This window comes from Dermacentor silvarum, chromosome 4, assembly GCF_013339745.2.
Source record: "Dermacentor silvarum isolate Dsil-2018 chromosome 4, BIME_Dsil_1.4, whole genome shotgun sequence".
Lineage (NCBI taxonomy): Eukaryota > Metazoa > Arthropoda > Arachnida > Ixodida > Ixodidae > Dermacentor > Dermacentor silvarum.
Genome location: NC_051157.2, coordinates 175,620,164 through 175,642,646, shown reverse-complemented (window position 1 = coordinate 175,642,646; position 22,483 = coordinate 175,620,164). Strand labels below are relative to the sequence as shown.

At 48.4% G+C, this 22,483-nt stretch overlaps 1 protein-coding gene across 1 annotated transcript in view; it reads left to right on the top strand.

Moving 5' to 3' along the window:
* The window catches only part of LOC119450778 (uncharacterized), a 164,832-nt gene that overhangs the window by 73,752 nt on the left and 68,597 nt on the right, over nucleotides 1-22,483 (top strand). Inside the window, exons 6-7 of the mRNA XM_037714279.2 lie at nucleotides 7,801-7,969; nucleotides 21,737-22,018. Coding sequence (XP_037570207.1) covers nucleotides 7,801-7,969; nucleotides 21,737-22,018 — 451 coding nt within the window. The remainder of the gene's footprint in view (nucleotides 1-7,800; nucleotides 7,970-21,736; nucleotides 22,019-22,483) is intronic.

Here is a 22,483-nt window from a genome sequence, read left to right as displayed (position 1 = left end):
TCTGACCGCTAAATTGAATCAGGACCCGTTGGAATGCTTTTTCGGGAAAGTTCGGCAAGCAGGTGGTGAGAACGATCACCCTGACATGCCTACAATTCTGCAGTTGTATAGAACGCTCAGCATATACACATTGCTAAAGCCACCCAAGTTCGGAAACTGCGAAGCTACAGAAGATGCCCCTATTTTGGATTTCGCTTGCTTCAAGTCAATCTTCAAGGGCGAAAAAAATGCATCTGAAAAGCAGCTCGAGGAAATACGCGCCAAATTGGATGGACTCATTGACACCGAGTCATGGGAATGTGAAGATGTTTTCCCTTCCAATTCGACCGCAGCCCAAAGTGTCGACTGTATAATTTACTACGTCTGTGGTTACCTGAGCCGGAAGCTTCGGTCAATGTTCTCATGCTTAACCTGCAGGCGGTCACTCACCGTGACTTCATGCGTTGCACCGGAAGCTGCTCTGACAAACTTGAAGACGAGGGGAGGATTGACCCACCCAAATCACAGGCTCTACTCCTTATTGAAATCCGCGGAAGAGTATTTCGCCAGTCACGCAGACGACCCTCACGTGTTTTGGGACGTGATTGAGCTTGTCACTGACCAGCGGTTAACATTTCCGTGCACTGAACACAAGACGGACGCAGTTTCTAGGATCCTGCGATACTACATTAGCATGAGAATGCGGCAACACTGCAAGACGCGAGGCCGAAATGCACCTAAAGAAAGCTCCAACAAAAAGAAAGAAGCAAGGCTTTGCAGTGTTTAGACTCGTCGTCTTGCACAGTTCGGCCATGCCTCGCCTTCGCGGTGGTGTCAGTTTTGTGATATTCGATTTATATTTTCTTTCTATGCCGTGTATGCGAATGAATTTTTGCTACAAGAACATTTCTTTCTCTTTTCTTTTTTCTTGTTATGTAACGCAACAGCAGCTTCCAATAAATAACAGTTATTCTGGTATAGGCGTAATGACTATTTCTTTTATTTTGTTATGTTGTGCACTCACCGTTTTTGTAAGCATGCCTCCAGTGGCGATCTTAATTAAAAGCCCACGCCCTTTTTTCAGTTTCAAACAAAAACGATTGGGCGCATCCCACGCAGAGTGGGAAGTGTTGGCAAGTGAAGCTTTCGCAGCAGTGAGATAACATGCACATTCGCCCCACTGTTCTCCCCACGGTGCTGAACTTTCCGCCATGTATTAACCATTTGAACCACAAAAATGTAATTCGGGACAACACGAAACGGTACCTAATTGACGTACGCACAGCAAGCAATTGGTCCCGGTAGCTCAAGTGGTTGCTTCGCAACAGAGGAACAATGCTTCTCGTTTACGAACAGTCACGCGCTCTCGTTCAAAGTTCTGCTTTGCTGCCAATCAAAAGCACGCGTGTCCCCCTCCCTCTTAGTGCGCTCGGAGACCCCACAGCGAGATCGCCGATGCGAAAGCACCGAGTACCGTCACCGAGTGCGCGTAAACCAAACTCTTTAAAAAATAGAGCCGCAATACACGAAGTTTTGAAAAAGCTTCGGATCAAGCACGTGTTTGTTACACGCGAACAAATAGTAAGTTGACAGGAAGCGCGAGATCCAGCTTTTAATGCCAGCATGTTTCCCATAAAGAAGCAGAGAGACCGCGCCTGCCGCATGCCTCAGAGCCATGCATGCCACATAGAGACGAGTAATCCGTAGCAGTAAGAGCATCCGTCATTGAATCCAGATTTCCCGCGAAGCGCCGTTTGCTATAGCAACATTAGATAAAACCTTTTCTGTCTTGAAGTTGCATCGTACCGCCGATAGGTATCCGCTGCCGGCACCTGACCGATCGGCGCGCGCCTTTGCTACTTTATCTGGTCGATCTCGCCTCGCAAGCAAGCCGAGAAGTGTCCCCACCTAAAGAGTATATATCTTACACCGTGCTCCAGGCTGCGACTTTAAAATTGCTAATAGGTGCAGCGGGGGCGCGGCACTGCGGGTCTCGTGACTTCCGCTTAACACGTGTTGCCATGGAAATCGTGGAGACGCAGCGACAAAGCAACCTTCCCGAGCGCAGCTCCTAGGTGCCTAGGGACCGAATCTTTTAGGGACTTTTTACGAAGCGCGTTGAATGTCTGGCGGTATCTGGGCCACGCCGCCCGCGCTTTATTATTCTAGCGTTTGTTCTAGCGGCGAAAAGCCGTGCAGTAGTGGTGGTGTGGAATGTAGGCTTCTGAGCGAGACAGTCTTTGAAGGGACCAAAGTCTTTGTGAAGGGACAGTCTTTGAAGGGACCAGTCTTGGAAGGGAAGGGTTTGTGCGCAGCCGTGAGGACAAGCGGGTGCGAAAGAGAAAATCTGGGGTCTTTTGCTCCTTGCGTATCTGACTTTGCCCAGGTACTACGGCGGAGAACTTCCTTTGCTCATTTTGTATGCGTTTGTCCCTAGGCTATCCGGCATGTGCGTTTGCGTTGATGGCGCCGTGCACAAATTTTACTCTTGCGCTCCTACAATGTTTCTGGTGAGTTTGTTGCGTTTTTTGTTCCAACAGCGACATAGGAAATCGTTCGATAGTCGTGAGGGGATCATTTAATCTGTGAGATCGACGATGAATCGGATAGCTTTAATTCCAAAGCACTCCGTGCTCATGTATTGGTTATCAGTGCATACTGCACCGTCCAGGAGATTCGCGTGAAAGAAAGCACTTCTACGTGTTAAAACACATTTAGCACCCTGTAGGTGGTCCTGTCTGCGCAAGCGGATACTGCTCTTGTTTGTGCCCCGGTGCCGCCGTGCCGCGATGCCGGGCGCCGTTGAGAAAGAGCGGTCGTTGGGGTGTTGCGGAACGCAGCGTAGCCACACCTCAAATAAAAAAAAATACTGCTCCAGTCGGTAGGCTGCTCGCTCCCTGAAAGTGAGATTATATTTGGATCATCAAAAGAGTGATGCGTTTGTTTAGGAATAGCATCGACCCCTTAACAGCAGCCACCGTTATACAAAAGGACCAAAGAAAGTTCGCTGTAGTACCTAGGCAAAGTCAGAATTCAAGCAGCAAATACCCCCGAATTTTCTCTCTCGCACCCGCTTGTACTCGCGCCTGCGCACAAACTACTGGTGGTCCCTCCAAGCGGAAGTCACGGGACCCGCAGTGTCACGCCCCCGCTGTACCTAGTAGCAATGGTAAAGTCGCCTCCGGGCTCCCTCCCGCCTCTCTACGAAAAATATGTCAACAGAGGATTCGGGTGTAAGAGGAGTTCGCGGTAGTACATATACATATATATATATGTATATGCATATATACATACGTATATATGTATATGTACATATAAAAACATATACAAACAGGCACGTATACGGGGGATTCACGGTTACCCGAATGATCCCCCGGTGCTTCGCCCACTCATCATCATTCACTTCGTGGATATGCGGTGTTTTTTTTTACAATCGTGAGTCTAAACTGAGACGTTCTGGTGAAAAGATTTTGGAGACAGTGTACCTTATCCGATTCTGTACGGCAAGGTGGACCCTGAATATAAGGACGCGGAGGCGAAACCCAGTACCTCATTCTCCTTGATTTTTTAACGCGGCGACGCCGCAACAGAAGAGAGTAAAATAAAATGATAATGATAAGTGGAAACGACGTTGTCCTGTCCATAAGACATGACTCGCATAAGGAACGAAGGACAAATAACGCAAACACAGCGCTAACCTGTCAGCAGACAAAGGAACAGCGGGCGACGTCTCGCACCTACAAAAAAGACAGCGAGATTTTCATGCTCTCACGTGACTGCGCCATTATTTGGCGTGGCTGCTCTGCCGCAGCTGCGTTTTAACGCCGGCGGCGCGGCGCGCGTTTTACCGCTAGTGAGAATGGAGCTTTCTGCGGCGACGATCGTTCCGAGATAGCGCCAGAGTAGCGCGCTTCATCTGTTCACAACATCGCTGTCGATAGGGTATATGGCTAGCACGTCAAAACAAAGCTCTGCATGAGCGGAGCTCTGTCTGCGGCGGCTGTTCAAAATCGCACACACGCGCCACGCGCGCACTGCCTCTCGCGATCTCCCGATTAGCGAGTCAGTCACGCCACATTTCGCTCCTTTTCAATGTGCCGCACGAGACAGATTGTCCACGCCAGCCAATACATCGCGAAATGAAAATCCCGATGCACGCCGTAGTGGGGGGTCTTCGGAAATTTCGACCAACTGGGGGTCCTTAACCAGCCCCAAATGCATGACACACGGGCGCTTTTAAACACACGAAAAACATAAAAAGTCTTGACAATACAAAAAACTTTGCATATATGTAGCGCATATTAGGTGACTACAAAGCCTCACCATGCTTTCTCTTAGGCAAGTGATTCCAATTTCCAGTTTCCAAGCATTTTTCTCAGGCACCAATATGTTTCTATAAGCAAAGTAGCCTGAATAATGTCTTACATGGATGCTCTCTTCACGAAGCTGTCTTTTTTGCCGGCTTCACCCGAATTGCTACGAACGTTGAGATGGCCGCTCTGTCCTTAGGTGTGGTCTACATGGAGTACTGCAAAAGAGTATGCTGCGAATTCCGCCATCAGACTGAAAGGAATTAGAAGTGGACTAAGCTAACAACGAATAGTTCTTCCCTTCAAGAATAATGCAAAACTACCAAACAGTTCATTTGTCATGCTACTAATGTCCTCCTCATCGAATGACCCAGCTCAATGATAAGAATTATACTAACTGCTACATGTTATTCCTCAAAATTCCGTAAAGCTTATATTTCAACACCCGGTATACGAAGTTATATTCAACACGCGATATTTTTCGGATCCGGTGTTTAATAAATTGAATTAAAGAAGTGTAGGCGCACGTTGAACAGCAAATCAAACATAAAATTTCGACGTTTCGGCTGTATTTCGGCATGCTTCAAGAATGTGATTGCCAGCAACCAGCACTTCAATTGAGAAAATCATGCGTCACACTCCGGCGTCCATTTTAAGTAAGCATCATTTCGCAGAATATATCACTGGGTAAACGATATAAGCCAATCGGGGAACAAAACGACCAAAATGTGAACACAAGCCGATGAAAGAACGAAGCTCTCGGGCTTTACTGTGGTAGTTTGAAGGAGTTCGCTGCTTCAGCCTTCCGAAGGTCAGGCCTGACGCCATCCTTGTCGACTAAGTATTCCACAATCAATGTTCGACGTTTGCCAAGCGATATTTTTGTTTTCATTTAAAACCAGTCCAGGTTTTTGGATGCATACCACAACAAGGTTAAGGTGGGTGCTATGTTCACCAAACATACGGCCAACTCTTACATCATGAAGGTATCACAAGCACTTTAGACCACGTAATATTTTATCAATCAATGTTTCGAAGGCAGCAGCAGCATTGCAAGCGCCCAAGGGGTTAGCATTACATTCAAATAGGCCATATGGTGTCCCGAATGCGGTCTTTCTCTTCTCGTCTGCTGCCATAGGCCTTTGCCTGGTCGCAAAGCAAGTGTCAAGCTAAGAAGCAGCATGCAGGCAATGAATGACGCCGTCGATACTTGGTAGCGGATATACATCCTTCGTATTGACTGCGTTTACCTGTCTTTGTACTACGCAGAATTTCTAGGAGCCATGTGTTTTTAAAGCGAAGCTTTGTACCTCTACCAGCCAAGGGTTCTGTCGTGTCCGTCGTTGTAAGCAAAAAACGATCCCGCGAACCGCCAACAATTGCAGGTATATCAGTATAGCTTACTTGAATTCAGGCATTCAGCGTACAACTAAGCACTCGTTTTCGCAAAAAAAACACAAAAACAAGCTTCAAAGTGATGAGCCAACATGATGGATGATAAGGGCTGCGGGCAAACAACGGAAACAGGCTCGGCGCGGTCCGTAAGATTAGATTGCAGCTGTTGCAAAGCTTATGCAGCTGCTTGAAAGAGGGTTGACGTCATTCGAAACCCTTCCAGCCTAGTAACTGCTTCGGTTCATTTTCTAGACTACCCCACTATGGGGTAGTCTAGTAGTGTATATCACACCGATCATAAAGCAGTAGTGAACATTGTTGTGAAGTAAATAATAATAAAGGCCGTGCTTAAAGTTACGTTGTAGTGTGTGAAATATCAAGTGCGCCGCAGTCACCGTGAGGGTGGCGTAAAAAGCTTCGCTTTACAACCACCTTCACAGGGTGGATTGGCGGGCAATTTTTTTTTTTTTTTGAACCAGGATATCCAGCGCCGCCCATGGATTGCACGATTCCTTAACGACGCCTGTTTCAGCATTTCCCTGACTTGCGTTGTAATAATTTTTCATTCGGAGGATAACACTCGATAAGGTTTCTAGCGAATAGGGTGTGCTGAGCCCGTTCCTATTTGGTGGCGGTTGCATGACGACGGTAAATGGACCGGCGTTTCTCCGTGTGCAAAGCCAAATGCAGGAGCATGGCGTGAAAGGACTCATACCTGTGCCTGACATTCGAATGTGGAGAGGCCCTCGCTGATCATACTGAGCATTTGACCATCAGGCGGACGATTATCACAAAGAGAGAAGGCTGTGGCAGAGTCCGGAGTTGTAGTTAGTGGCGCTATTGAACTGCATATGGCGTTATGGACCAGAGCTATTTTCATACCCCGAGGAAGGTCAAACGGGGTGGCGGAACACTTCAGCGCCCACAATGTGGTGGGTCCTTTCGCCATGCACATGACAGAGCGGGGTATAAGTGTGTTTTTAACACAGTTCGTGACGAGAGACATAACTAAAAGGTCAATCAAAGCATCGTCAACGGCAAGTGTAAACAAACGAACAGAGGTTAGGGACCATCCGGGTACAGTCGTCCCTTCATCGAGCACTCACCTTCGCCGCACGAGCTTCGTTCGGAAAGCTCGGTTGTAAGTGACTAGTTCACAGATATCTTGCCACGGCCACAGCCCACGGAAGCCCTGCACAGTTGAAGAAAATCAGTGTCCAGAATTACATCGCTCAACAACGAGAAAGAACTGTATACTCTGATATAAACACTTGTGAAAGAAGCAGTGACAGCACAAACACCAAGTGGATGAAGCCACTCCTCCTACTTCACGAAAGGTAATAGCGTCGTCCCATGAGAACAGAACTTTGTGGTCAAGGCGTTTCCAAAAAGCAACTCTCGTCGCACACACAGTCACACGAGTATCAACAAAATCCATAGTCGGTACACCATCAAAACCCACCATCGCTTTGTTTTTAACCAGAACAAACAGGCAGAGGTATTTCTGGCAAAGACCATCCGGAGACCTCACCTCCACCGGTCGCAGATGCTAGTTTGTCGGCAGCGGTAGGGTGGAGCGGTGGCGCAGCGATAGAGAACAACGTGGACAGGTGACAAGCTGCGGTTGGATGCTGGTGAATCCTTGTGTCTGTTCTCGTGCCAGAAAGGGCCCCTTGGAAACGAATTGGTCGCCTACAGATTGTCCAAAGTATGGTTTCCAGGTGGCCAGAATACCGATGGTTCCCTTCGTAACTGACGGCGCTGATGACAAAACCGCGCAATAGGTCCCGTGACAGGGTAATGGTGCTCGCACAGGGTTATTTCACACAGGGTTATGGTGCTCGCGGAGGAGGTCGTTAAAACACTTGCCTCTCTGACCTACGTAACACGCAGCGCAAAAACGATTATTCTGTAAACGACACCAAGCTTGAGTCTCACTGTTAAACCTTTGGGCTTCACACACAAAATATTTGAAACAAACTAGCCCAATCGATTACGCTACTACTGAGACAGTTACTTAACCCAAGCATTTTCTACAAACGACTACATATTAATTCTTGTCGGCAAGAAGAGGGTATGATTGTGAGAGGAGTGCTCAGTGCCGATTTTTACGCAGGTTGAGCATGCCATGGGGTGAAGGAGACATCTTCTTGGGCTCGCTGCCGATTACACACATATCGGGTATGGTGTACCCCATGTTAGCTATTCTGGAAGGAGCTTGTTGCGCTCAAGTATCAGCCAAGCTGACTCCAACGGAAATCCTGGACGCAGTTGACAAGTACAAGGTACCCAATCTTTCGAATTGCACTTCTAATAGAATTACAGAATTCTCAGGTTGCGTCTCAGTAATTTTGCCAACGAAGAATGCTTTCTGATACTTCTGTAAAATAAGCTTGTTAGTTCATATTTATCTGTATACTGGGCAAAACTCAGAAAAGAGTCCAGAGAGCATTGCGCTTATGTTGCCTTGCATTGTAGTTTTCACGCTGTTTTTAAGTACTCATATAAGATTTCTCTATTATCATGTTTTGTGAAAACAATTAAGAGACTGGCCTATTGAGAATTTAACCACATGTACGTATTCATGCACTTCCTAATGTGAACATATTTGTGAAGTGGGTACAGCTAAGAGCAACGTTGATTTGATGGACCTGTCTGGTAGTGGGTATCTGTGCGCATCAAGCAGAAATAAAAGTAGTGTTTTATGGGGTACCGCATATTTTAGTGTAAAACAAACACAAAAGAAAACAAGGCAAAGCCCTACCTTTTTTCCGGAAATCTTATTTTATCCAAAACGGTTCAGTCATAGAACATTCACCACAGTGCTAAGACGGAGATCCGCTCACAGCTGGGCTCCGCGGTGAGTTACATATTCTTCATATTATCCCAATAAAGTGATACCCGGACCTATATGACCTCTTTTCAAGCATATGTGCAAGGTGTCCCAACTATCATGCACAAAAATTTTAAATATGAAAATGCCACGTAGCTGCTCAGAAGCAAGGTATTGCGATGTAAACATTATTAAATATATTTGTATTGTACTGTTCCTAATTTTCTTTTTATATTTTTAATTGTTTTTTTGTCCCTGTCAATACTTTTCAGCATTGCTTGTTCCCCATGCTCCCACCACCTAATTTGGCATTAAAACGCTGTTTTTTCGTTTTTTTTCTTCCAGACGAAGACTTTTCCGCGTTGCATGTTCCGCATGCTACAACCACACTTTTGTATTCAAAGCTCTGTTTTTTCTTGTCTTCTTTTTATCCTATTTTTCATTCTTTTTATTTGTTTTGTTTTTGCTTTTGCTGACAAAGCCAACCTTTGTATGATGTAGCCTGCTACTGTTGCCACAATTGTACTAACCCCCATTTGTTTCCTGTTTAGGAGGTCCCCCCGATAGTTTTCACTTCGGGACCGGCGACTGTGCAATCTTACTTCACCTGTTTTTTTAATGCTGATGAAATAAATTTAATTTCAACTTGAACGCCTAATTACAAAGCCAGTTTTAATTATTATTGATATTCTCAGATATTATACGGAGATGAAGGGTGTCAAAGAGAACCTTGTAGAGCACCATGAAAACCTCGCGATACAGCTTGCTGTTGCTGAATAGTGCGGCAAAGAAGTGTTTTTGCTAGCGCGAATGAACCCCATGTATACACGAAAAATTGCCGCGCGACTGGCCGCTCGCGGCACACAAACACACATGCACACTCTAACACACACACACACACACCCTTATATATATATATATATATATATATATATATATATATATTGTAAAGGAAAAAAAACAGGAGACAGACACAGCGCCCGTTCACTGGGCCGGCTGTTCTATTCACTTCCTCTTCTTTTTCCCCTTTTGTCCCGTGTTACCGAGCTTGTGCTTCCACTTTATTACACTCGGACACACTGCATTTTTGAAAGTCAGTGCACAACCGCATCAGATTTGTCGGTGGACCTTCTTCTTGAGACGAGCCACGTGGACGGCAAAATTGTTCTTTCTTCTCCTGTCCAAGGTTCCCAGTTGATCCAGAGTGCGAACACGCCAAGTGTTCTTCCCCAGGCGTTCTGTGATCACAAATGGGACCCTCAAATTTCGCGCAAAGCTTCTTGCCCGGTGGTCGACTACCTCGTTGGACCCACACATCATCTCCTATCTGGTACTGCGGCGCGGGACGATGGCGACGGTCGTAATGACGCTTTTGAACGTCTTGGGCTCTCGTGGTACTCTTGCGAGCTTCTTCTCGAATATTGCGGCATAATGTCCGTCGCGCGACGGGGCATCCAAATCTGATCGGGGTATTCAAATTGAGCGCGTTAAGGCGGAATAGCTGGCCATAGACTATTTCGTACGGCGATGGCCCAGCCTAGTTCTGCAGGGAAGTGTTAACACATTGAGTAAGCAGCAGCCTGAAGATGTTAGTCCCAATCTGCTTCTCCCGGCTTACTATTTCCGCAGTAGGGAGCCAAACGTGCTTGAATTGTCTGATTAGCTCTCTCCGTCAGGCCGTTTGCTTGCGGATTGTACGCTGAGGCATAGTGGTGCTCAACTCTTGCATGGCGTAGGTAGGCACGGAGTTCGGAGCTTCGGAAGGTGGGTGCCCGATCGGATGTTAGTTTGTTCGGAAGACCATGCCTCAGTTCAAATCGGTCTCTCAAAAATATTTTCACGCAGCTGGGTGCCAGAGAAGGCACGGCGGCCACCTCCACAAATTTGGATAGATGGTCAACAGCAATGAGGATGTAGCGATTGCCAGCCGCTGTCGTTGGTAGGGGGCCAACATGGTCGATGCCAACTGTGTGAAATATGGTAGCAGGAGGTGGAATGGGTATGAGTAGCCCAGGCTGGCACCCTGGAAGCCGCTTGTGTCGTTGGCATATTTCGCAGCTAGCGGCGTAATCACGAACACTCTTACTCATTTTGGGCCACCAGAAGCGTTGCTGTACTTTTTTTTGGTGTCGCTCGCTGACCTATGTGTCCGCCTTCATGTTTATCCTGAATGGCGTGAAGAATACCAGGCCGCAACGAAGCAGGGATGACTAGAAGGTGCTCTTCAACTTGCCACTTATTCTTCCATAGACGACGATAGAGAGTTGCGTCACGCACGACAAATTTGTTGCTCTTCTGTGCGTCCGCAAGTGAAGCTATGATAGCCGCCACATTAGTGTGTTGGCTTTGGGCCTCGGTGACGTCTTGCTGTGAAAATAATATCCAGGCTTCCTTCATTCTAGACGAGTCGTTCCCACTAGGATTTCGCGACAATGCGCCAGCCACTTCGTTTAGAGTTTACACGCTGTAATCATACTCCTGTAGTCGTATTATCCAGCGTGCGAATTTACGCTTCAGGTGTTGCTTTGAGAACATCCATGAAATTGCAGCTTTATCTGTTACCACCGTGAAATGCCGACCAAGCAGATAGTGTCCAAATTTGTCGTCGACGCTCCACACAACAGCTAGGCACTCTAACTCGTTGGAGTGGTAGTGACTCTCAGCATCTGAAAGTTTTCGGCTGGCATAGGCGACAACATGCTCAGCACCATCTGGGTCGCGCTGCACGAGTACTGCTCCGAGTCCAACCTGGCTAACATCTGTGTGCACCTCTGTGGTCTAGTCTTCATTGAAGTGGCTCAGTACAGGGCAGTCGGTCAGCTGATGTTTGAGCGATTGGAACGCCCATTCCTGTGATTGGCGCCATTTAAACTGCGTATCTTTCTTGAGCAGGTCAGTAAGGGGAGCAGCTGTCGAAGCGAAGTTGGCAACAAACTTTTGCAGATAAGACGCGATGCCCAAAAACGACTGCAGTTGCTTAATGCACGTCGGAGTGGGGAAGTTCATAACGGCTGATATCCTTTCAGGGAGAGGCTGTACGCCTTTCTCAGAGATGGAGTAAACCAGATACGAGATGGCCGTAAGTACAAATTGGCATTTCTTACGGTTTAGTCGGAATCGAGCGTTGTAGAGCCTCTCAAGAATTTCGTCTAGGTTCCGAAGATGTTTTTCTTCTGTTGTGCCCACAACTAAGATGTCATCGATGTACACAACACAGCCGTGATCCTCAAGCGGACCCAGCACGGTGTTCATAGCGCGCTGGAACGTGCTGGGAGCAGTCCGTAAGCCGAAGGGCATACGGTTGAACTCGTAAAAGCCTGATGGTGTACGGTACGCGGTTTTAAATTTGTCTTCTTCTGCGACGTCCATTTGCCAATACCCAGCTCGCAGGTCTAACGAAGAAAAGAATCTTGCATTCCGTACCGTATCAATGGCATCGTCAATGCGGGGCAGCGGGTAGAAGTCCGGTATAGTATGCTTGTTGAGCTCACCATAATCAACACAGAACCACAAAGTGCCGTTTTTCTTGCGAACAAGGACAACAGGTGCGGCCCAAGGACTGCACGATGGTCTATTCAGGCCAGCAGCCAGCATCTCACTTACTTGTTCGGCAATGACAGACCGTTCGCGTTCAGCATACCGTCGCATTGGTACGCATATAGTTGGGTGACTGTCTGTCGGAATGCGGTGCTCAAGCAAGTCAGTTCCGTGAAGTTGTGCATTGTTGTCGGCAAACAGGGCGCGATGTTGCTCGAGAACGCAAGGAAGGGTCTTACTGCTGGAAGGCTCACCTCTCTGTGACCCAGTCGGAGGCGTGCAGGAGGTCGTCGATCGCAGCATAACTTTACCGCCCTCAATGTTCACTTGCACGTCGTTAGAAAGGACGTAGTCCGCGCCAAGAATGATGTCGGCAGGCAAGTCGTCGAAGACGGGCACGTCGCGTAGATTATTTGTACCAGCGGTTGCGTGTAGCCGCAGGTCAATGGTGCCTGCTGGCTGTACGTTTCCCCCTAGGCATCGCAAGGGTGCCTGAGTCCAGGGATTCAGATTGGCAGGCGCGTGCCTCAGAAGCAGCGCTGAACGATCAGCGCCTGTACTTACAAGCGCCGTCAGCCCTCCGACACGGTCGACGTGAATTGACACTAACGGCCTTGTGCTGCTCTGGTATCGCATTTGCTGTCTTTTGTCTTGCACCCCATCGCTAGTGCAGTGGCTGCAGTCGCCAACGGAGGGGCTTCCACACTGCATCAGGAGAGCTTGAGAAGTAGCACACGCCTGTGTGGTGGCAGCCCGACGCCGTCTAGCTGTGTCGTGTAGCACTGAAGCTTTGCGGACGAAAGCGTCAGGTGCTGTCTCTAACGCATGGACGGACAGGACGACAGCCTGCGTGGAGTCGCGGATGCCATCTATGACAGATTGCTTGGCCGCTAGGGAAGCCCAGGTAAGGTTGCAGGTGCTAAGGAGCAACAGCTTGTAAATGTACTCGGCTATGTCTTCATCTGGAGCTTGCTGGCGTGACCGCATCTGCATAAAGCGAGTGTCATAGGCGCTTGGCAAGTTCTCGAAGCAGCGCAGCGGTCCAGCTGGACCAAGTGGGATAGGCTCGTCCTTCAAACAAATTCCAAGCCTGAGCTGCACCTCGGAGACGACCCTCTGCCATGGACCTCTTCACGGAGTCTGTCCGCGCGTAACGATTAGCGACAGACTCTATGGTGCGCACCCAAGTTACAGGGTCCTCTTGGAAACCATAGAAATCAGGAAGAGTCGTGGGTGCTTGCAGTGAAGGCGTGTTTTGTCCGACGACTGAAGCAAACGCGTCGGTCATTGTCTGAAGTCGTTTTGAGACAGCGGAGAGGGCTTGGTTGAGCTCACTAGCGCCGTCGTCCGCGAGAGCCACTGAGGAGGCCTGGACGCCATCCCCAGAAGAGGTGACGAATACTTGCGGCGACGAATGCGGTCCCGGTAGAGTCCGTCCGCTTGCCATGCTCGGGGCCAGATCTTCCGAAGTCACAGTATTAGTCGACTGCGCCATTGTAAAGGAAAGAACAGGAGACAGAGACACAGCAACCGTTCACTGGGCCGGCTGTTCTATTCACTTCCTCTTTTTCCCTTTTTGTCCCGTGTTCCCGAGCTTGCGCTTCCACTATATTACAATATATATATATATATATATATATATATATATATATATATATATTGTGAGACGTCGGCCGATGCGATGCCTTTATTTCCGAGCAGCCGCCCGAGTCAGAGACGAAGCACCGCACGAGACAAAAGATGATGATGAGTCGTATGTACAAATGACGACGACGATATGCACAAATAGCGCTCACACAAGATGATGAGTCGTAATTACAGATGACGACGACGGTATGCACAAAATGCGCTCACACTAACTCCCCCCCCCCCCCCTCTTCAGGAAAGCGGTCAGCAAGACCAGGACCGCAAACTAGAAAGGGTAGGTACGGCGAATGTAAGGTTTCAGGCGAGAGACGTGAACGATTTTCGTAGTGCGGCGGCGGCGGTCAGTGGCTGAGCTGACAGGAGTGACGCGGTAGTTAACGGCCGAAGTTGTTTGCAAAACGGTGTAGGGGCCGAGATATCTGTGGAGAATTTTTTCACAGAGGCCCGGTGCGCGAACAGGTGTCCACAAAAGAACTTCGTCGCCTGGGCGGAACGAAGCAACGCGACGCGTCGCATCATAGCGAATTTTCCTTTTGTCCTGAATGGTAGCGGTGTTGGCGTGGGCAATTTGACGGCAGCGGGCGAAGCAAGCAGCAAATTCTTCAGGAAGAGACGCGGATGGAGCAGCAGGTGCTCTAAGGAGTGTAGTGTCCAAGACGAAAGACGGCGCCCGACCATACACAAGGAAGAAGGGACTGTAATTGGTTGTACGTTGGACGGCAGTATTGTACGCAAACGTCACGAAAGGTAGGATGGTATCCCAGTTGGTGTGATCGCGTCGAACATACATTGACATCATGTCGGACAAAGTTCGATGAAAACGCTCGGTAAGTCCATTTGTTTGCGGATGGTACGCTGATGAGGTCTTATGGGTGGTGTCAGAGGCCTGGAGGACTTCGCGAAGGACATGCGAAAGAAACGTCTTGCCACGGTCACTCAGGAGCACACGAGGTGCGCCGTGGCGCAAAACGATACCGTACACGAAAAACTCGGCGACTTCTGAGGCAGTACCAGAGCGAAGAGCAGCTATCTCAGCATACCGCGTTATATGATCCACTGCGGTAACGATCCAGCGGTGACCTGCGGGCGTGAGTGGGAGGGGTCCCCGTACAAGTCTATGCCCACAATTTCGAAGGGGGTGGACGGGCGTGGTAGAGGCTGCAGAGGACCGGCTGGAAGGGATGTCGAGCGTTTTCTGTGTGGGCATGACGCGCAGGAGCTAACGTATTTGGCGACAGAGATAGAAAGGCCCGGCCAGAAACAACGCGTTTTGATGCGGTCGTAGGTCTTCAGAAAACCGAAGTGGCCAGCCGTCGCGTCGTCGTGAAATGCTTCTAATACTTGGAGTCGAAGTGAGCGAGGTATGACTGGTACCCACCGGTTACCGGAAGGATGGTAGATTAATCGAAATAACGCTCCACCCTGAAGCTTAAAACGTGAAAGTTGTCGTCTTACGCGACTGTTGGGGGGTCGTGCCAAGCCAGTAAGTCGGTCGATCAGCGTTCGGCAGTATGGGTCAGTACGCTGGAGTGAGACGAGGTCAGTGGACGGAAAAAGTCAACTGAGGCAACGGCCTGTCCCGGGCTACAGGACGTGCGCTGAGACGTGTGGCTAGATGGTGACGTGCAGACTGAAGGTGAAGCATGGGCATGTGGAGACAGCGGGCAGCGTGACAAAGCGTCGGCATCTTGATGTTGTTTGCCGGACCTATACGTGACAGTAAAGTCATATTCCTGCAAGCGCAGTACCCAACAGCCGAGGCGTCCAGACAAGTTTTTCAGGGACGACAACCAACAGAGAGCATGATGGTCGCTCACAATTGTGAAATGGCAGCCGTAGAGATAGGGTCGAAATTTTTGTATTGACCACACGATGGCGAGGCATTCCTGTTCTGTAATTGTGTAGTTGCGATCACCAGGAGAAATAGTACGACTTGCATAAGCCACGACTTGCTCTTCAGACTTCTGATTCCGCTGCAGCAGGACAGCGCCAATTCCATGCCCACTGGCATCAGTGTGTAGAATAGTAGGGGCGGTTGCATCGAAATGACGGAGCACGGGCCCTGACGTGAGAAGTCGTTTGAGGGTCTGGAAGGCTGCTTCACAGTCGTCCGACCACACAAAGGACGCGCTCGAAGTCAGAAGTTTGTGTAGAGGAGCGGCGATGGTGGCGAAGTCACGGACAAAGCGGCGGAAGTTGGACGCGAGTCCTAGAAAGCTGCGGAGTTCTTTAAGTGTGGTTGGTGGCGGAAATTGCAGCACTGCAGCAATTTTATCGGGGTCAGGCTGGATGCCATGCTTACTGACGACATGGCCCAATACTTTAATGCTTCGGCTTGCAAAGCGGCACTTTTTAGTATTGAGTTGGAGACCAGCCTTTGCTAGACACGTCAGAACTTGGTCTTGACGTTGTAGGTGGGGGGAGAAACTCGACGAAAAGATGACAATGTTGTCCAAGTGACAAAGGCATGACAAAGGCATTTTAAGCCACGGAGTACTCTATCTATCATACGTTCAAACGTAGCTGGCGCATTGCACAGTCCAAAAGGCAACACGTTAAACTCGAAAAGGCCATCAGGTGTACCAAACGCAGTCTTTTCTTTATCTTGCTCATGCATTGGAATCTGCCAATATTTGGAGCGCAAGTCGAGGCTCGAGAAATACTTGGCACCTTGTAAGGTATCCAAAGCATCGTCAATACGAGGCATTGGATAAACATCCTTGCGGGTAATTTTGTTTAGCGCCCTATAATCGATGCAAAAGCGCACAGAATCATCATTTTTTAACGAGCACAACAGGAGAAGACCAAGGGCTTGCTGAAGGCCTGATAATGTTGCGTGTCAACATGTCGTTCACTTGTTCTTCTATAACTTTTCGCTCCGAAGGTGACACACGGTACGGGCGATGTCGAATGATGCGAGAGCCGTCTGTTTCAATTCGATGAGTAGTTACAGTGGTCTGACCCTGACCTCGCGAAGAAACGTCAAAACAAGCTTCATGCTTCATTAAAATGGTGAGGAGTGCATCCGTGTGGGCCGGATTGACATCTGCACTCATCGTGGCCTTAATAGCACTAGTGTGGCCCTCTGCGGGCGTACAATGCGCGGAAGATGTGGCAGACGAAACACTGACGACACATACCGGCGCAGCGTCGGCGAGCTTGGCGACAGTAGACCCTTTCGGCAGTAGTAGTGGCTCAGGAGTCGTATTACAGGCTGTGAGGTTGGCATAGCCACTCGAGAACCGGACCAAGCAAGAAGCGATGGCGAGTCCTCGAGAAATGCAGCGCTGAGAAGGTACAACCAATGCGTCTCCGTCGACAATGTCTGTTGACTCAAGGGTAAGAACACGTTCTTCGTCTGGTTGGATAATAAAATGCGCTGCTGCAATGAGGTTAGGACAAGGGGAATCGGAAACGGGATAAGTCTCGATGTCGCTGATGTGGATGCTTGGGTCGCCGCACGAAATTAGTGCAGGAGCAGCGGACAGGAAGTCACATCCTAATATCATATGATGAGCGCACGTCGAAAGCAGCGCCAGTTGCACAGGATGACGAATACCGTCTATCAGGACGCGAGCTGTGCACTGTCCGGTAGGAAAGATGGTAACGTGATTGGCACCACATAGGACCGGACCAACAAACGGCGTTTGCACTTTTCGCAGACGGAAGCACAGTTCACGCTGTATAACAGAAATAGCGGCTCCAGTATCTACAAGGGCGTCGACGGAAACACCTTCCACACAAACTGAGAGCAAATTGGCGGGGCGAGCAGGAGGAATTGGGAGAGTCCGATACGATACAGTTTCCCCTCCGAAAACTGCAGCCTCTAGTTTTGCGAACGGGTGTCCACAACATGGGAAGCAGCACGCAAGGGCGATGAGGAACGGCGGTAAGGTGAGCGACGCCGGGGCGAGCGGGATGCTCGAGCGAAGCCCTGGGAAGGTGAAGGAGAGCGACCAGAAGAGGTTGTGTACGGTCCGGGAACGTACGAATATTGCCCTGGTATCCTTTCTCGCTCAAAGGTGTCATAGCCTCGCCTTTCACCTGGGTGACGCCCGGGAACGTAGGAGTCAAACCTACGTGCACTGTCTCGCTCAAAGGTAGCATAGCCCCGCCTTTCATTTTGCTGACGCCGACAGCAGAAGCGAGAAATGTGGCCGCGAATACCGCAGTAGAAACAAACAGGGCGCGACGACCGCCACGGAGAGTAGTACGGCTGTGCAGGAGTATTCCCTGTCAGCGAAGCTAGGGGGTCGCGGTAAGCTTCGGCAGGTGGAGACTGAACGGTCGAGGGAGGCCGGGAGGCAATTTCGGCATAACTTGGCGGATGAAATGGTGCAGTAGACTTGTCCATTTGGACGTTTGTCATCGACGCCAATCCGTCTTTGATGATGTCACGCAGTCCAGGAGGAGTGGGGCGCACGGTTTCAAGCGTCGTAGGTCCAGAAAGATGGCCGTGAAGTTCCTCCCTGATGAGAGTGCGTATCAGGGCTCGCAGCTCAGCATCACCGTTGAGATGAGGGTCGGCAGAGGCGCGTGGCAGGCGAATAGAATGGAGCGTGTCTAGACGCTGGCAGGCCGTGATAATATCCCCAACGCAGTTTGGGTTCTGCATGACGAGAGCATTAAAGGCGACCGTATTGATGCCTTTCAGTATGTGGCGAACGCGATCAGCTTCCGCCATGTCACTCTGTGCGCGGCGACAGAGAGCGAGGACGTCCTCAGTGTAGGACGTATAGGACTCGTCCTGCTCTTGTATGCGCGTTGCCAGCTTCTGTTTCGCGACTGCGGAGCGTCCAGAGGACATGCCGAATATCTGGCGAAATTGATGGGTGAATGATGGCCAGTCCGAAAAGTGACTTTCGTGGTTAAAAACCATGTCTTCTCAACTTCGGTTAAGTAAAAAGCGACATACCGCAATTTGTGCGTGTCGTCCCAATGATTGGCGTCGCTGGCTCTGTTGTAGTGATCGAGCCAATCGTCGACGTCGTCGCCGCGGAGGCCGGCAAAGACGGGGGGATCTCGGTGTGTGGTGTTCACCGTCCAGGTAGGCCCAGCGGGCTGAACAGAGGTGGTAGCAGCACTGGTGGACGGGTTGGTTTCTGCCATCATCAAGTGGTAGGCGAGAGCAAACGACGACCGGATCGGAGCTCCAGGGGAATCGGGAAAGTAACAGGACGTGGGAATCGAAGCACTCTCCACCACTTGTGAGACGTAGGCCGATGCGATGCCTTTATTTCCGAGCAGCCGCCCGAGTCAGAGACGAAGCACCGCGCGAGACAAAAGATGATGAGTCGTATGTACAAATGACGACGACGATATGCACAAAGAGCGCTCACACAAGATGATGAGTCGTATCTACAGATGACGACGACCACATGCACAAAATGCGCTAACAATATATATATATATATATATATATATATATATATATATATATATATATATATATATATTCGCTCGTATACATATATGCTATGGTGCACGTCTGCATTCTTCCTATATGAAGCTTAAAACGCATACATGTCCTTCTATTTCAACAAAGAATGCATTAACTGCAAGTTTGCATGGCCTCAAACTACACAGACCATGTGTTTTCAGCCACCCCAGCTCAGCAGGCGCTGCAAATTGATATTAAATGCGAAGCATTTCTTGGCGAACTTTCCTACTATGACCCTATCTATATATCTAGCCGCCTACGACTTTGGGCTCTCATGGTCGTTTAGTTAATATGGTATGTACCAAAATTGGCATACTACGACAAGAGCATATGATGATCATAAATGATATGTCATGACATTAATATCATGACATGCGTGCCATGTAGGTTACGAAACAGCCACCTACGTCATGTTCTCTCATGGTCGTTTCGTTAACTTGGTAGGTACCAAAATTGGCATAGTATGACAGGAGTGCCTGACGAACATAAATAATAGGTCTTGACATGCGCCTCATGTAAGTCGTGACAATGACTCCGCGAAAAATATTAACGCTCAAAAATCACTGAAATGGGTTCGGACGTGGCTACTACGTAAAGGAAACACTACAGGATGCTGGTAGAAGTCATGGTCTTGAGCACGACTCAGTTAAAATGCCAATAACTCAGCAAAAAAGATTAACACTCAAAAGCCACTCAAATGAGTTCTGACGTGGATACGAAGTGAAGGAAACACTAAAGGATGTTGGTAGAAGTCATAGTCATGACCTTGCCTTAGCAAAAATGACAATGACTCAGCGAAAAAAACAATAACACTCAAAAGCAACTGAAAGGGGTTCTGACGTTGGTAATAAGTGAAGGAAACACTAAAGGATGATGGTAGAAGTCATAGTCATGACCATGACTCAGGAAAATGAATATGATTCAGCCAAAAAAGAATAACACTCAAAAACAACTGAAATGGGTTTGAACGTGGCTACTCAGGGAAGGAAACACTAAGGGATCGTGGTAGAATCATAGTCCTAAGCATGACTCAGAGAAAATGACAATGACTTAGCGAAAAAAAGATTAACACTTAAAACCACTGGAATAAGTTAGGACGTGGGCATGAAGGAAACACTATTATTATTTGATTTGTACATCACACAGGAAAGAGAAAACGAGGAGCAAGGCTGCCACCAGAAGGGGCACAACGCCTGCCTACTCTTCAGAAAGGAGGAGGCAAACATAGAAATGAAAGATAGGAAGGAGGGGAGAAAAAGAAAGAAAGAGCGAGATGACAAATCTCAAAGAATAAAGTACAACTCACTAAAGTGAGGAAACACTAAAGGATGATGGTAGAAGTCATCATCATACGCATGACTCAGCAAAAAAGACAGTGACTCAGCGAAAATGATTAATACTCGAAAACCACAGAAATAGGTTTCGACCTGGACACTAAGTGAAGGCAACACTAAACGATTGTGGTAGAAGTCAAAGTCATGACCATGACCCTGCGCAAATGAGAATGACTCGCCTAAAAAAGATTAACACTCGAAAACCAATGGAATGGGATCGGATGTGGTACTAAGTGAGGGAAAAGGCTAAAGGTTGTTGGTCGAAGTCATACTCCGAGTATGACTAAGGCTTTTGCCTTAATAAGGTCTCTTAGGTGTAGCTACAGGGACTCCTGAGGACTCATGCCATGAATGTTATGTGATGCGTGTAATGTAGGTTATGAAAGAGCCACCTACGTCTTGGTGCTCTCGTGGTCGTTTCGTTAACATGGTAGGCTCCCCGCGCACTGCTTCGCATAACATCGATTCCCACAGGGCGTCGGATCTGTCGGCACATAAGTGAACCTTTAAAGTTTGCATTTAGCATTTTTTCCGAATATTTCTGGTAGGTCTATTTTTCAGCCGGCTCATCTGTATAAAATTATTATGCTAGGCATTTAGAGCTTTTAATTGCCGAGCAAAAGAAAATATCCCAATTGAAAGACCCGAACGATTTGGGTCAGTCACGAGTCAGTGTCACCAGGTAACATCTTTCGTTGTGAGTCTATTGGTCGCCTTGGAAATGCACCTGAAACATTTTGAAGCTCGACAAATTGCACTAGTGCGCACCAGGACGCTCTCAGGCGAATTTATTGAAGCGGCGCCCCGGTGCAATTTTTCGAAGATGTTATTTAAAATGCCCTCAAGAGACCCATGTACAAGATCACCACTTTTGCTGGCTCACCTTGTTAAAAAATTTTAACCTCTGAATGGAAAAATGTTCAGCTGTCCAGTGGCATTCAGTTATCGCCTACGTTCACTTGCACAGATGAATGCTTTAAATAGTCGATTTGCTTTCGGCATGTGTTATTGAAAATGGTAATATGCACCTTTCATTTATCTTCAAAGAGCACAGTTGAAGGGTACAAGCAGCGCAGTGTGCGTGAATGCACATGAATTGAGCTTGATAATGTCATTTGTGAAAATATATTTGTTCTGTTCCCATGGCCAGCCGTTGACGTTTGCTAAGCAGCTTTAAAATATTTGGTAAGCCTGAAAGTGGTGGAGTCTTACTAACGTCCCATTGCTCTGCATCCTACGAAATATCCTGATCTCTGTGCAGGCGACAGCGGCGTTCTTCTTCCCGTCCCAGCTCCACGCAATTGTACGTGAGATGCGGCGCACACGACGGGATCTGCCTAGCGTGCGAGCAATCACCGTTGGCGGCAGTGTGCTTCCGGCTGCAACAGCCGAGGCAGTGCATGAATGTTTCAGTGGCCTCAAGTTGTTGCAGAAGGTGTACGGAATGACGGAATCGTGTGCCCTTGTCACGAGTCAGTCGAAGACAGGCGAGCTCCAAACCACTGCTGATGTAGGTGTCCCATTAAGCAATTTTCAGATAAAGGTATGTTATTCTTGATATATTTTGTGAGAAACAAAAGCTTTGTGCTGCATCCTAAACGCATAGTCTGCAGAGGGCAGACATTTAGGTAAAAATAGCACTGGCATGAAGACCTGCATGCAGCGACCATCGCTCGTAACTAAAGAACCTGAACAGCCTGCGGGGATACGGTTTTAACCAGTTATTCAAGAATAGCTTTGTCTGTCCTAGTTTCTTCAGCATTACTGTCGGGTAAGGCCCAAATTATGTCCAGCAATAAAAGGAGGCAGCTGGTTTATCTGTCATGCTATCTCATTTATCTCACATCCGTAAATATATGCTGTACGCAACAGCATTCAGCAGTTCATGTCAGCGATGCATGCGAGTGAGTGGTTACGTTAGTTGGACGTTCAAATTAAGCAGCCAAACTTGACATATAGGTTGTCGCATCAATATATAGCTCTCGCTCAATTCCAGTGCAGAAAGAAA